This window comes from Ambystoma mexicanum, chromosome 1p (assembly GCF_040938575.1).
Source record: "Ambystoma mexicanum isolate Mex_15411 chromosome 1p, UKY_AmexF1_1, whole genome shotgun sequence".
Taxonomy (NCBI): Eukaryota; Metazoa; Chordata; class Amphibia; order Caudata; family Ambystomatidae; genus Ambystoma; species Ambystoma mexicanum.
Window position 1 is genome coordinate 41773609 of NC_090921.1, and position 13010 is coordinate 41786618.

Genomic DNA, 13010 nt, shown 5'->3' on the forward strand with positions numbered 1-13010 from the left:
TCTTTCCGCCCATTTCCGTGCTGGCGCTTGCCATGGCGTCTCATACATGCCCGACGGCTCCGGCGTCGGCGGCTCCAGCTTCCGCGCACGGGGGAACCTGATCGCGTCTCGCTCAGACGATCACGTGACTGGTCACGGGATCGCCTGTAGCCGACGCCGGCGTCCACATCGGACGAACACCAATCACTGATGGCGTCCGTCCGTCACGTGACGCTCCTGTGCGGTCACGTGCCCTGTCACGTGATCTACCTTTCCTTCAAAAAGAGCTGAGAGGAAACACTCAGTGCTTCACAGCTGTTTCCACCAGAGACCTGTTCGGCATTACCCTCGTTCTTCTTGATACACTTTGGAACTCGACCACGGACCGTTACTTGGACTTGTCTTGGATTGCCCTTTTTGTTTCGACGCATCTTCTGGACCCTTGGAACTCTTGACCACCCTTTTTCTGGCCCTGGAATTGCTCTGGATTACCCTTCTGTTTTGGCGAACTTCTACCCACGCTCCTGGCGATCACGTTTTGTCTCCTGAGTCATTTGGGGTTCACCACCTGGACCTTGGATGGACTTGCTATCTGGTCACGCTCTGGCTACCGGTGTGAGTTGGAGGAAGTGCTGTACATCCCAGCCTGCTGTCGGTCTTCCCTCGTTGTCTATTCAGGCTTACTACCTGTCCTGTCATCCCCAGGGTAAGCTTTGCCATTTTTTCCTTGTTTGCTTGCACTGCCATTATTGTTCATAGTATACCTGATCCTAACCTTTGCCTTACAGCACTCAGGGGTCCTTCCGGTGTTCCGGGTATCTGATTGATGACGCCACTCATCACCTGTGGCCTCAAAGATTGCTAGGGCAGTATTCTTTACCTGCTCGAGCGGTACTTGGGGACGGAGGTAGTTTATAGCTGCACGACCATCAAGGCGGATCACCAAGATCAGAACAGACTGTGAAGCCTATTGGTCGTCCAGCTATGGACACCTCAGCCGGGGACCCCGTGACGGCTCTAATGCAGGCAGTGACAGCACTCAGGGTCGACATGGCTACCGCTACTGCAACCCTACGCGCTGATATGACCGCCGCCACCACCGCATTACACCACCGCCTCGACACGGTACTAAGTACACGCCATCCCTTACCTGCAGAAGCCGAATTTGACGAAACTATTCCTCCCCAAAACCCTCCTCCTATCATACCCCCTTCCTTCCCGGCCGCTCCTGTGGTGATCCAAAGCCCTTTCCCCTTGGCTACTCCCGAGCGATACCAGGGCGACCCAAAGAAATACCGTACTTTCATCAATCACTGTAAGCTCCATTTCATGTGTCGCCCTCAGGCTTTCCCCGATTCCGTATCAAAAGCAGCCTTTCTTCTCCCCCATCTATCAGGGGTAGCCGCCACATGGGCCAATCCATTGCTGGAAAACAACCACCCTGCGTTGTACGATTTTGAATTGCTGACCCAAGAGATGGCAAAAGTATTCGACACCAGGCACAAAGCGCAGTCTAGGGACATGGAATTCCTAGATCTCACACAGGGTCGCTCAACCCTCATAGAGTACATCACCAGGTTCAATCAGCTGTCTGCGGAGACCTCCTGGCCAGAAAATAAAAAGGCTGTGGTGTATTACCGGGGTTTATCTGGGGCCATGAAAGATGCCTTGTCCGTAGTGCCTACGCTTCCCACAGTATATGCTGATTTGGTGGACTTAACATTGCAAGTCGATGCCAGACGATCGGAGCGACGCGGAGAAGGTTCATCCTCGTTTCCACTCCCATCCACGGCCGTTGCCACCCCCAAACCCATGCAGATAGGCGGGATCCGCAGCCCTATCTCTCACGTTGAACGAGAGCGCAGGAGAACGGACAATGCCTGTTTTTACTGCGGTCTTAACGGCCATTTCATAAAAGAGTGCCCTCGCCGTCCAAAAAACAGAAACCCGGGTTTTCAGAAGGCTCGCCCCTAAGATCAGAGGTGGGAGCGAGTACTATCCGGAATACCTCTGAACCTACCTTTGGTCCTGTGCGACCCATTATAGTACAGGCCTTTCTGAACCAAGCTACTGGTTCTCACGCCGTGTCAATAGTGATAGACTCAGGTGCTACAGGCTGCTTCATCGACATAGCCTTGGCCGGTTCATTGAACCTGCCTTTGGTCACAAAGGATTGTCCCGAACCGGTCCAGGCGGTGGATGGTACGTCTCTTGCCTCTGGCCCGATCCGGCAACAGACCTTTCCCTTAGAGCTGGTTGTTCAGGAAAACCACAAAGAGACGATATCATTCGATCTCATCTCTACCCCTCAGTTCGGAGTAATATTAGGCATTCCTTGGCTAAGACTGCACAATCCCCTCATTAACTGGGGGACGGGTCAGGTTTCATTCGAATCCGAAACATGCCAACACTACTGCCTCCTGGCAACACCTCAGTTCTCCAGTCCAGCGGGCATCCTGGGAAGCGTCACGTCCATGGCTATAGGGGACAATACAGACCACCATGATACGCATACAGTAGGGGCTGTCACTGGTGGGATACCTGCTGTTTACCGCGATTTCCAGGCGGTATTCGATAAGGGTTCGGCAGAAGGCCTACCCCCGCATCGACCTTACGACTGTCCTATCGACCTGATACCTGGCGCATCTATCCCGAAGGGTCGTATCTACTCCCTTACTCAGGTGGAAGAGCGGACCTTGCAGGAGTATGTCCAACAGGCTTTACGGCTGGGACATATTCGTCCATCGACTTCTCCGGCTGCAAGCCCTATATTCTTCGTTCCAAAGAAGGAAGGGGACCTCCGTCCCTGTGTCGATTATAGGCGCTTGAACGCCGTCACAGTAAAGAACCGCTACCCCATACCTCTGATCACTCCCTTGCTGGACAAACTCACCCATGCCACAATATACACCAAACTAGACCTCCGCGGGGCATACAATCTTATACGCATGTGTGACGGTGATGAATGGAAAACGGCCTTCTGCTCACGACAAGGCCTATTTGAGTATACTGTAATGCCTTTTGGCCTATGTAACGCCCCGGCTACCTTCCAACACTTTATGGACGATGTTTTTAACGACATCTTGAATACTTATGTGATTGTTTATCTAGATGACATTCTGGTGTTCTCCACTTCCCTTGATGAACACATAAAACATGTCAGAGAAGTACTGTCGCGACTACAAAGCAACGCCCTTTACGCCAAACCCGAGAAATGTACGTTCCATGCAAATCAAATCGAATTCCTGGGGTTCCATATCACGCCCAAGGGACTCTCTATGAATCAATCCAAGGTACGGGCGATCGACGAATGGCCCACTCCGACCAATCTCAAGCAGCTGCAGTCGTTCCTAGGATTCGCGAACTTCTATCGGAGATTCATATCAGGGTTTTCTTCGGTTGCGGCTCCACTTACGGCACTCACTAGCCCTTCTGTCGCCTATGTATGGTCCACGGCGCAGCAATCTGCTTTCGACATACTGAAAACCCTGTTCACCTCCGCTCCGGTATTACAACACCCTGATCCCGACCTTCCGTATATTCTGGAAGCAGATGCCTCGTCCTATGCATTAGGTGCGGTGTTATCCCAGACCTGTCCTACCACCAACCGTTTGCATCCGGTAGCATTCCACTCCCGCAAGTTCACGACTACCGAACTACACTACACGGTTACAGAAAAGGAACTACTGGCTATTAAGGATGCACTACAGGTCTGGAGACACCACCTTCTAGGTGCCAAACATCAAACCACGGTGTTCTCCGATCATAAAAATCTCCAGGACCTTGCTTCCTTGAAGTGCACCAACAGTCGCCAGGTTAGGTGGCATCTGTTCTTTGCCGCTTATGATTTTGTGGTCAAACACAGGCCCGGTGTTGGGCACGGTAAAGCCGATGCCCTGTCCCGTTCACCTGGGGGGAGACCCTTCCCTCTTTCCCGGACACCCTGTTGGGAAAGAATCACGTTATCTGTCTATGCACACCAACACCCTCCTTGTTGTCCACTATCCGCCAATGGGCCTCTCGGTATCGGCAATCATTGGCGGAATGGGACCCAGTCATGCAAGATGGGTTGCCTTTCGTTCAGGGGGGTAAACTCCTTCTACCCACAAGTGAAACCCGGAACCAAGCGCTGACCTGGTCCCACGACGCTGCCGTCAACGGTCACCCCGGACAGCTTCGCACCTTAGATCTCCCTAAGCGTTGGTGCTGGTGGCCTACGATGAAGCGTGACGTACGGGACTATGTCAACACCTGTGCGGTGTGTGCCCAGGGCAAATCACGCAGGGGTCGGCCTTTGCGTCTGCTCCTTCCTCTCCCAATCCCTCCACGACCTTGGCATACGATCTCCATGGATCTGGTCACCGATCTCCCCCGCACTCATGGGTTTGACACTATTTGGGTCATAGTCGACTCGTATACCAAGTTTGCACGTTTTATACCCTGTAAGGGAATTCCCTCAGCCCCTGTCTTGGCCAAACATTTCTTCAAACATGTATTCTGCCTTTTCGGATTGCCCCATGTGTTGGTCTCTGACCGTGGTTCCCAGTTCACCTCCCGCTTTTGGCGGGCCCTAACCGCTCTGTTGGGCATAGATGCCCGGTTTTCCTCTTCGTATCACCCGGAGAGTGACGGTCAGACCGAAAGGGTCAACCAAACGATGGAACAGTATCTACGCTGCCTAACACTTCAATACCAGGACACATGGCTCAATCTGCTACAAACTGCAGAGTTCGCCTACAACAATGCTCTGCACTCGGCTACCGGTTACTCACCTTTCTTTTCACTCTACGGTCAGCATCCTCGTGCCCTCCCCATTCCAGACTATTCCTCTTCCGACACCCCAGCCGCATCGGCTTGTGCCCGAGACATTGTATCTGTACACGCTCAGACCTTGGTCCACTTACGTGAGGCACAGGCTTCTATGAAGGCGGCTGCTGACAAAAAGAGGGCTGTTCCGCCCGTTTACGGGGTGGGGGATAGGGTTTGGCTGTTCACTCGTCATCTACATATCCCTGGCTGCCGCAAGCTGTTGCCTCGTTTTGTGGGTCCTTATGAAGTAGTCAAGGTTCTGAACCCGGTGGTGTTGCGGCTGGCGGTTCCCCCCGCCTGGCGGATCCACCCGGTATTCCACGTTTCTCTCCTTAAGCCTTGCCCTGGCCCTACCCGCTTGGTTTCTCCTCCTGCTCCCGTCTCTGTCTCTTCTCCCGATGTGTTTGAGGTCCGGGCTATTTTGGGTTCTCGCGTTCATCGGGGTGTCCTGCAGTACTTGGTGGACTGGTTGGGTTATGGCCCGGAGGATCGTTCGTGGGTGGCTTCCCGAGATGTTCATGCCCCCCGTTTGTTGGCCCGTTTTCATCATGATAATCCTACGAGCCCACGCGGTCGTGGGCCTTTGGGGGGGGGCTCTGTCACGTCCCCGGTCCTGCCCTCCTCCCGTCACTCACCAGGCACCATTTGTTCCCATACCCACCACCCACACCAACGGGGAAGACACGGCAGGCGGGATGTCCGAGGGGGCAGAACCACCTCTCTCCGCCCATTTCCGTGCTGGCGCTTGCCATGGCGTCTCATACATGCCCGATGGCTCCGGCGTCGGCGGCTCCAGCTTCCGCGCACGGGGGAACCTGATCGCGTCTCGCTCAGACGATCACGTGACTGGTCACGGGATCGCCTGTAGCCGACGCCGGCGTCCACATCGGACGAACACCAATCACTGATGGCGTCCGTCCGTCACGTGACGCTCCTGTGCGGTCACGTGCCCTGTCACGTGATCTACCTTTCCTTCAAAAAGAGCTGAGAGGAAACACTCAGTGCTTCACAGCTGTTTCCACCAGAGACCTGTTCGGCATTACCCTCGTTCTTCTTGATACACTTTGGAACTCGACCACGGACCGTTACTTGGACTTGTCTTGGATTGCCCTTTTTGTTTCGACGCATCTTCTGGACCCTTGGAACTCTTGACCACCCTTTTTCTGGCCCTGGAATTGCTCTGGATTACCCTTCTGTTTTGGCAAACTTCTACCCACGCTCCTGGCGATCACGTTTTGTCTCCTGAGTCATTTGGGGTTCACCACCTGGACCTTGGATGGACTTGCTATCTGGTCACGCTCTGGCTACCGGTGTGAGTTGGAGGAAGTGCTGTACATCCCAGCCTGCTGTCGGTCTTCCCTCGTTGTCTATTCAGGCTTACTACCTGTCCTGTCATCCCCAGGGTAAGCTTTGCCATTTTTTCCTTGTTTGCTTGCACTGCCATTATTGTTCATAGTATACCTGATCCTAACCTTTGCCTTACAGCACTCAGGGGTCCTTCCGGTGTTCCGGGTATCTGATTGACGACGCCACTCATCACCTGTGGCCTCAAAGATTGCTAGGGCAGTATTCTTTACCTGCTCGAGCGGTACTTGGGGACGGAGGTAGTTTATAGCTGCACGACCATCAAGGCGGATCACCAAGATTAGAACAATTTAATTCTGTTTCAGCCTCGCTACCTGCATGGGCCCCCCTGATCTTGACCTTCATGAGGCAGGCTGGTATGCTCTGAAGTTTGAGTCTTGTTAGCTGATGCTCTCCTCCCTTTCTCTGGTTGACCTCGATTTCTTAGGCATGAGCCGCTCTTTGTTGAGTTTCGATTCCGCTCCTTCTCTTGCCTTTGGCTGGGTTACGAAACTTGGCCTGTCAGGCCTCTGGCAGCCTGGGTACATTTCTGCTTTTACAAAATGGAGTCACACTTGCATAATGTGCCTTATTGAGGTAGATATATGGTTGGTGCTTGCCGCTCTATCTTCTACTAAGCATTGCAAGCAGTATCGATTTCTTAGCATCTTGCGTTTCAAGCCTATTTACACATGGTTAACAGGTCGGTTGCTTCCATCTTGTCTCGTAGCACCGTTTCCTCACATTTTAACATTGTCTCTTCTCTGTGTCCATTATATTTATTTTCGTAGTTACTTGCACTGGCGTGTTATCTTCGATAGCTGCTTTTGTTCATTCACGAGTCTGTTCAAGTCCTTGAGTCATTTCCACTGGCCTTCCATTAGGGCTCTTTGGGTCTCTTCGTGGACCGTCTGTAGGTACTCGTCATTTCGTATCAGCGGCTGGTACAGCTGTCTGATAGGGTACCGTGCTGCCCCGGGATTCTGAGGCACGTGGACCTTTCAGTCATCCCCCATTTAGGAGCCCTTTGTGGCTCATGAGGAAATGCCTTATTACTGCAAGCAGTATTACTGTATGTAGTATTACTGCAAGCGGTATTACTGCATGCGGTAATCATACAGGAACTTGAAGAGCATGCACGATTCTAAGTATGTGGACCCTTCAGTTATTCACCATTTAGGAGCCCTCTGTGGCTCATGAGGAAATGCTTTATTACTTCAAGCGGTATTAGTGCAAGTGGTATTACTGCATTTGGTAATCATACAGGAACTTGAAGGGCCAGCATGATTCTGAGTCATGTGGACCCTTCAGTCAACCCCCATTTAGGAGTCCCATATGGCTCATGAGGACATGCCTTATTACTGGAACCGGTATTACTGCATGTGGTAACCCTGAAGTCACTTGTAGGACCTGCATGATTCTGAGGCATATGGACCCTTCAGTAAGTCTCCATTTACAAGCCCCATTTTGCTCATGAGGAAATGCCTTATTACTGCAAGCGGTATTACTGCATGCGGTAAGCATGCAGTAACCTGATGGGCCCACATGATTCTGAGGCCTGTGGACTATGGCTCATGAGGAAATGCCTTATTACTGCAAGCAGAATTACTACAAGTGGTATTACTGCATGCACTAAGCATGCAGTGACTCGAAGGGCCTGCATGATTCTGAGGCATGTGGACCCTTCAGTTTCCCCCATTTAGGAGTCCCCTATGGCTCATGAGGAAATGCCTTATTACTGCAAGTGGTATTACTGCATGCGGTAAGCATGCAGTAACCTGATGGGCCCACATGATTCAGAGGCCTGCAAACTATGGCTCATGAGGAACTGCCTTATAACTTTAAGCAGTATTACTGTATGTAGTATTACTGCAAGCGGTATTACTGCATTTGGTAATCATGCAGGAACTTGAAGGGCCTGCATGATTCTGAGTCATGTGGACCCTTCAGTCATCCCCCATTTAGGAGTCCCATATGGCTCATGAGAAAATACCTTATTACTGCAAGCGGTATTACTGCATGCGGTAAGCATGCAGTAACCCTGTGGGCCCACATGATTCTGAGGCCTGTGGACTATGGCTCATGAGGAAATGCCTTATTACTGCAAGCAGAATTACTACAAGTGGTATTACTGCAAGCGGTATTACTGCATGTGGTAAGCATGCAGTGACTCGAAGGGCCTGCATGATTCTGAGGCATGTGGACCCTTCAGTTTCCCCCATTTAGGAGTCCCCTATGGCTCATGAGGAAATGCCTTATTACTGCAAGTTGTATTACTGCATGCGGTAAGCATGCAGTAACCTGATGGGCCGTATGATTCAGAGGCCTGCAAACTATGGCTCATGAGGAACTGCCTTATTACTTTAAGCAGTATTACTGTATGTAGTATTACTGCAAGCGGTATTACTGCATTTGGTAATCATGCAGGAACTTGAAGGGCCTGCATGATTCTGAGTCATGTGGACCCTTCAGCCATCCCCCATTTAGGAGCCCCATATGGCTCATGAGAAAATACCTTATTACTGGAAGCGGTATTACTTCATGTGGTAAGCCTGAAGTCACTTGTAGGACCCGCATGATTCTGAGGCATATGGATCCTTCAGTAAGTCTCCATTTACAAGTCCCATTTTGCTCATGGAAATGCCTTATTACTGCAAGCGGTATTACTGCATGCGGTAAGCATGCAGTAACCCTGTGGGCTCACATGATTCTGAGGCCTGTGTACTATGGCTCATGAGGAAATGCCTTATTACTGCAAGCAGAATTACTGCAAGTGGTATTACTGCATTCAGTAAGCATGCAGTAACTCGAAGGGGCTGCATGATTCTGAGGCATGTGGACCCTTCATTTTACCCCATTTAGGAGTCCCATATGGCTCATGAGGACATGCCTTATTACTGCAAGCGGTATTACTGCATGCGGTAAACATGCAGTAAACTGATGGGCCCACATGATTCGGAGGCCTGCAAACTATGGCTCATGAGGAACTGCCTTATTAATTTAAGCGGTATTACTGCAAGTGGTATTATTGCATGTGGTAAGCATGCATTAACTTGAAGGGCCTGCATGATTCTGAGGTATGTGGACCTTTCAGTTATCCCACATTTAGGAGCCCTCTGTGGCTCATGAGGAACTGCCTTATTACTTTAAGCGGTATTACTGCAAGTGCTATTACTGCAAGTGCTATTACTGCATGTGGTAATCATGCAGGAACTTGAAGGGCCTGAATCATTCTGAGGCCTGTGGTCTATGGATCATGAGGAAATGCCCTATTACTGCAAGTGGTATTACTGTATGCAATATTGCTGCAAGCAACATTACTGCAAGCAGTATTACTGAATGTGGTAATCATGCAGTAACTTGCAGGGCCCGCATGATTCTGAGTCATGTGGACCCTTCAGTTATCCCTGCTTAAGAGCCATATGTGACTCATGAGGAAATGCCCTATTACTGCAAGCGGTATTACTGTATGTGGAAAGCATGCAGTAACCTGATGGGCTCACATCATGCCGAGGCCTGTGGACTATGGCTCATGAGGAAATGCCCTATTACTGCAAGCGGTATTACTGTATTTGGTAAGCATGCAGTAACTTGAAGGGCATGAATGATTCTGAAGCCTGTGGCCTATGGCTCATGAGGAAATGCCTTATTACTGCAAGATGCATTACTGTATGCCGTAAGCATGCAGTAACTTGAAGGGCCTGCATGTTCCTGAGTCATGTGGACCCTTCAGTCATCCCCCAATTTAGGATCTCCTACGCCTCATGAGGAAATGCCTTATAACTGTAAGCAGTATTAGTGCAAATGGTATTACTGCAAATAGCATTACTGCAAGTGGTATTACTTTATGGAGTATTACTGTAAGCAGTAATATTGCATCTATTAGTACATTTGTGTGGACCTTGAGGGCTGATAAGCTGAATAAATTGACAGCAAAGGCTCTGCAAGCAACCAGAGGAGGAAACAGCGGGAAGACGATTGCCCAGTCTGAGGTTAGGGGAGAGTTCATGGTGTGTGGACCTAGATATTGCAGACGTATTCATGAAGTTATTGACTGCTTGTGACAACAGAATCAGTGATGATATATTTGCCAGCTCGCTCTAGGATCCATCAGGCATTAGTTCTCGTTATTTGTTCAATCTCCTGGGCTACCTGCTCAATCTCCTGGGCTACATTCTCAATTTCCTGGACTACATGCTTAATCTCCTGGTCTATATTCTCAATTTCCTGGACAACATTCTCAATCTCCTGGGCTATCTGCTCAATCTCCTGGGCTACATGCTCAATTTCATGGGCTACATGCTCAATCTCCTGGGCTACATGCTTAATCTCCTGGGCTACATTCTCAATTTCCTGTACTACATGTTCAATCTCCCGGGCTACATGCTATATCTCCTGGGCTACATGCTCAATCTCCTGGACTACATGCTATATCTCCTGGGCTACATGCTAAATCTCCTGGGCTACATGCTCAATCTCCTGGGCTACATGCTATATCTCCTGGGCTACATGCTCAATCTCCTGGACTACATGCTATATCTCCTGGGCTACATGCTCAATTTCATGGGCTACATGCTCAATCTCCTGGGCTACATGCTTAATCTCCTGGGCTACATTCTCAATTTCCTGTACTACATGTTCAATCTCCCGGGCTACATGCTATATCTCCTGGGCTACATGCTCAATTTCATGGGCTACATGCTCAATCTCCTGGGCTACATGCTTAATCTCCTGGGCTACATTCTCAATTTCCTGTACTACATGTTCAATCTCCCGGGCTACATGCTATATCTCCTGGGCTACATGCTCAATCTCCTGGACTACATGCTATATCTCCTGGGCTACATGCTAAATCTCCTGGGCTACATGCTCAATTTCCTGGACTACATGCTTAATCTCCTGGTCTATATTCTCAATTTCCTGGACAACATTCTCAATCTCCTGGGCTGTCTGCTCAATCTCCTGGGCTACATGCTCAATTTCATGGGCTACATGCTCAATCTCCTGGGCTACATTCTCAATTTCCTGGACTACATGCTTAATCTCCTGGTCTATATTCTCAATTTCCTGGACAACATTCTCAATCTCCTGGGCTATCTGCTCAATCTCCTGGGCTACATGCTCAATTTCATGGGCTACATGCTCAATCTCCTGGGCTACATGCTTAATCTCCTGGGCTACATTCTCAATTTCCTGTACTACATGTTCAATCTCCCGGGCTACATGCTATATCTCCTGGGCTACATGCTCAATCTCCTGGACTACATGCTATATCTCCTGGGCTACATGCTAAATCTCCTGGGCTACATGCTCAATCTCCTGGGCTACATGCTATATCTCCTGGGCTACATGCTCAATCTCCTGGACTACATGCTATATCTCCTGGGCTACATGCTCAATTTCATGGGCTACATGCTCAATCTCCTGGGCTACATGCTTAATCTCCTGGGCTACATTCTCAATTTCCTGTACTACATGTTCAATCTCCCGGGCTACATGCTATATCTCCTGGGCTACATGCTCAATTTCATGGGCTACATGCTCAATCTCCTGGGCTACATGCTTAATCTCCTGGGCTACATTCTCAATTTCCTGTACTACATGTTCAATCTCCCGGGCTACATGCTATATCTCCTGGGCTACATGCTCAATCTCCTGGACTACATGCTATATCTCCTGGGCTACATGCTAAATCTCCTGGGCTACATGCTCAATTTCCTGGACTACACGCTTTATCTCCTGGTCTATATTCTCAATTTCCTGGACAACATTCTCAATCTCCTGGGCTGTCTGCTCAATCTCCTGGGCTACATGCTCAATTTCATGGGCTACATGCTCAACCTCCTGGGCTACATGCTTAATCTCCTGGGCTCCATGCTTAATCTCCTGGGCTACATTCTCAATTTCCTGGACTACATGTTCAATCTCCCGGGCTACACGCTATATCTCCTGGGCTACATGCTCAATCTCCTGGACTACATGCTATATCTCCTGGGCTACATGTTAAATCTCCTGGGCTACATGCTCAATCTCCTGGGCTACATGCGTAATCTCCTGGGCTACATTCTCAATTTCCTGGACTACATGTTCAATCTCCCGGGCTACATGCTATATCTCCTGGGCTACATGCTCAATCTCCTGGACTACATGCTATATCTCCTAGGCTACATGTTAAATCTCCTGGGCTACATGCTCAATCTCCTGGGCTACATGCTTAATCCCCTGGGCTACATTCAATTTCCTGGACTGCATGTTCAATCTCCCAGGCTACATGCTCAATCTCCTTTACTACATGCTACTTGGTGACCCGTGTGTAATCACGTTGCAGTCGCATGGGGCGCCCTAGCCTTCTAAGGACCTATGGATTTTGCGCTGTTGAGGCTCAGCCAATGGCTAGATACCTTTCCATTATTTCTGTTGTATCTGAGGCACAATCCTAGTTTACAGACATATTGTGGCCATCCCATTTTAGCGGATTTGAGGCTCCAGCGGTCTTGAGCGTCTCGTGTTCCTGGGGATATCTGAGAAGGTGTATGATGAATCCTCTGGGTTTATAAGATTCCCCAACCCGTCTTTTCCATCCTTTGTATGATCCTCCCATGGGTTGGAGGAAAATCGTGCAACACTGAAAGGAATTTAAGCAGTACGTGGTAGATTGAAGTTAGGACTGTCCACCGACAGGTAGATGTGTGCGTGTGAATCTTCAAGAAGTCTCAGGGAAAGAGGACGGCACATTAGAGTAAGGAGAAGCAACTCACTGTAGTGACTGCTGTACTCAGAGTCCAGAGACAGACCCCTTCTCTTCACATGCTCACCCTACTTCCCCCTACAATGCCATCGCTTACAGTCAGAGCCCAACCTCAGTGGATGGAAAAGTA

The 13010-nt window shown here is 49.9% G+C and overlaps 1 protein-coding gene across 1 annotated transcript; it reads left to right on the forward strand.

Annotated features, from left to right (window-relative positions):
• The first annotated feature begins 10326 nt into the window (after positions 1-10326).
• Positions 10327-12438, forward strand: LOC138582446 (NADH-ubiquinone oxidoreductase chain 4-like). Its single transcript, XM_069653790.1, has one exon. It carries the CDS (start codon positions 10327-10329, stop codon positions 12436-12438), a length of 2112 nt encoding a protein of 703 aa, XP_069509891.1.
• The last annotated feature ends 572 nt before the right edge of the window (positions 12439-13010 follow it).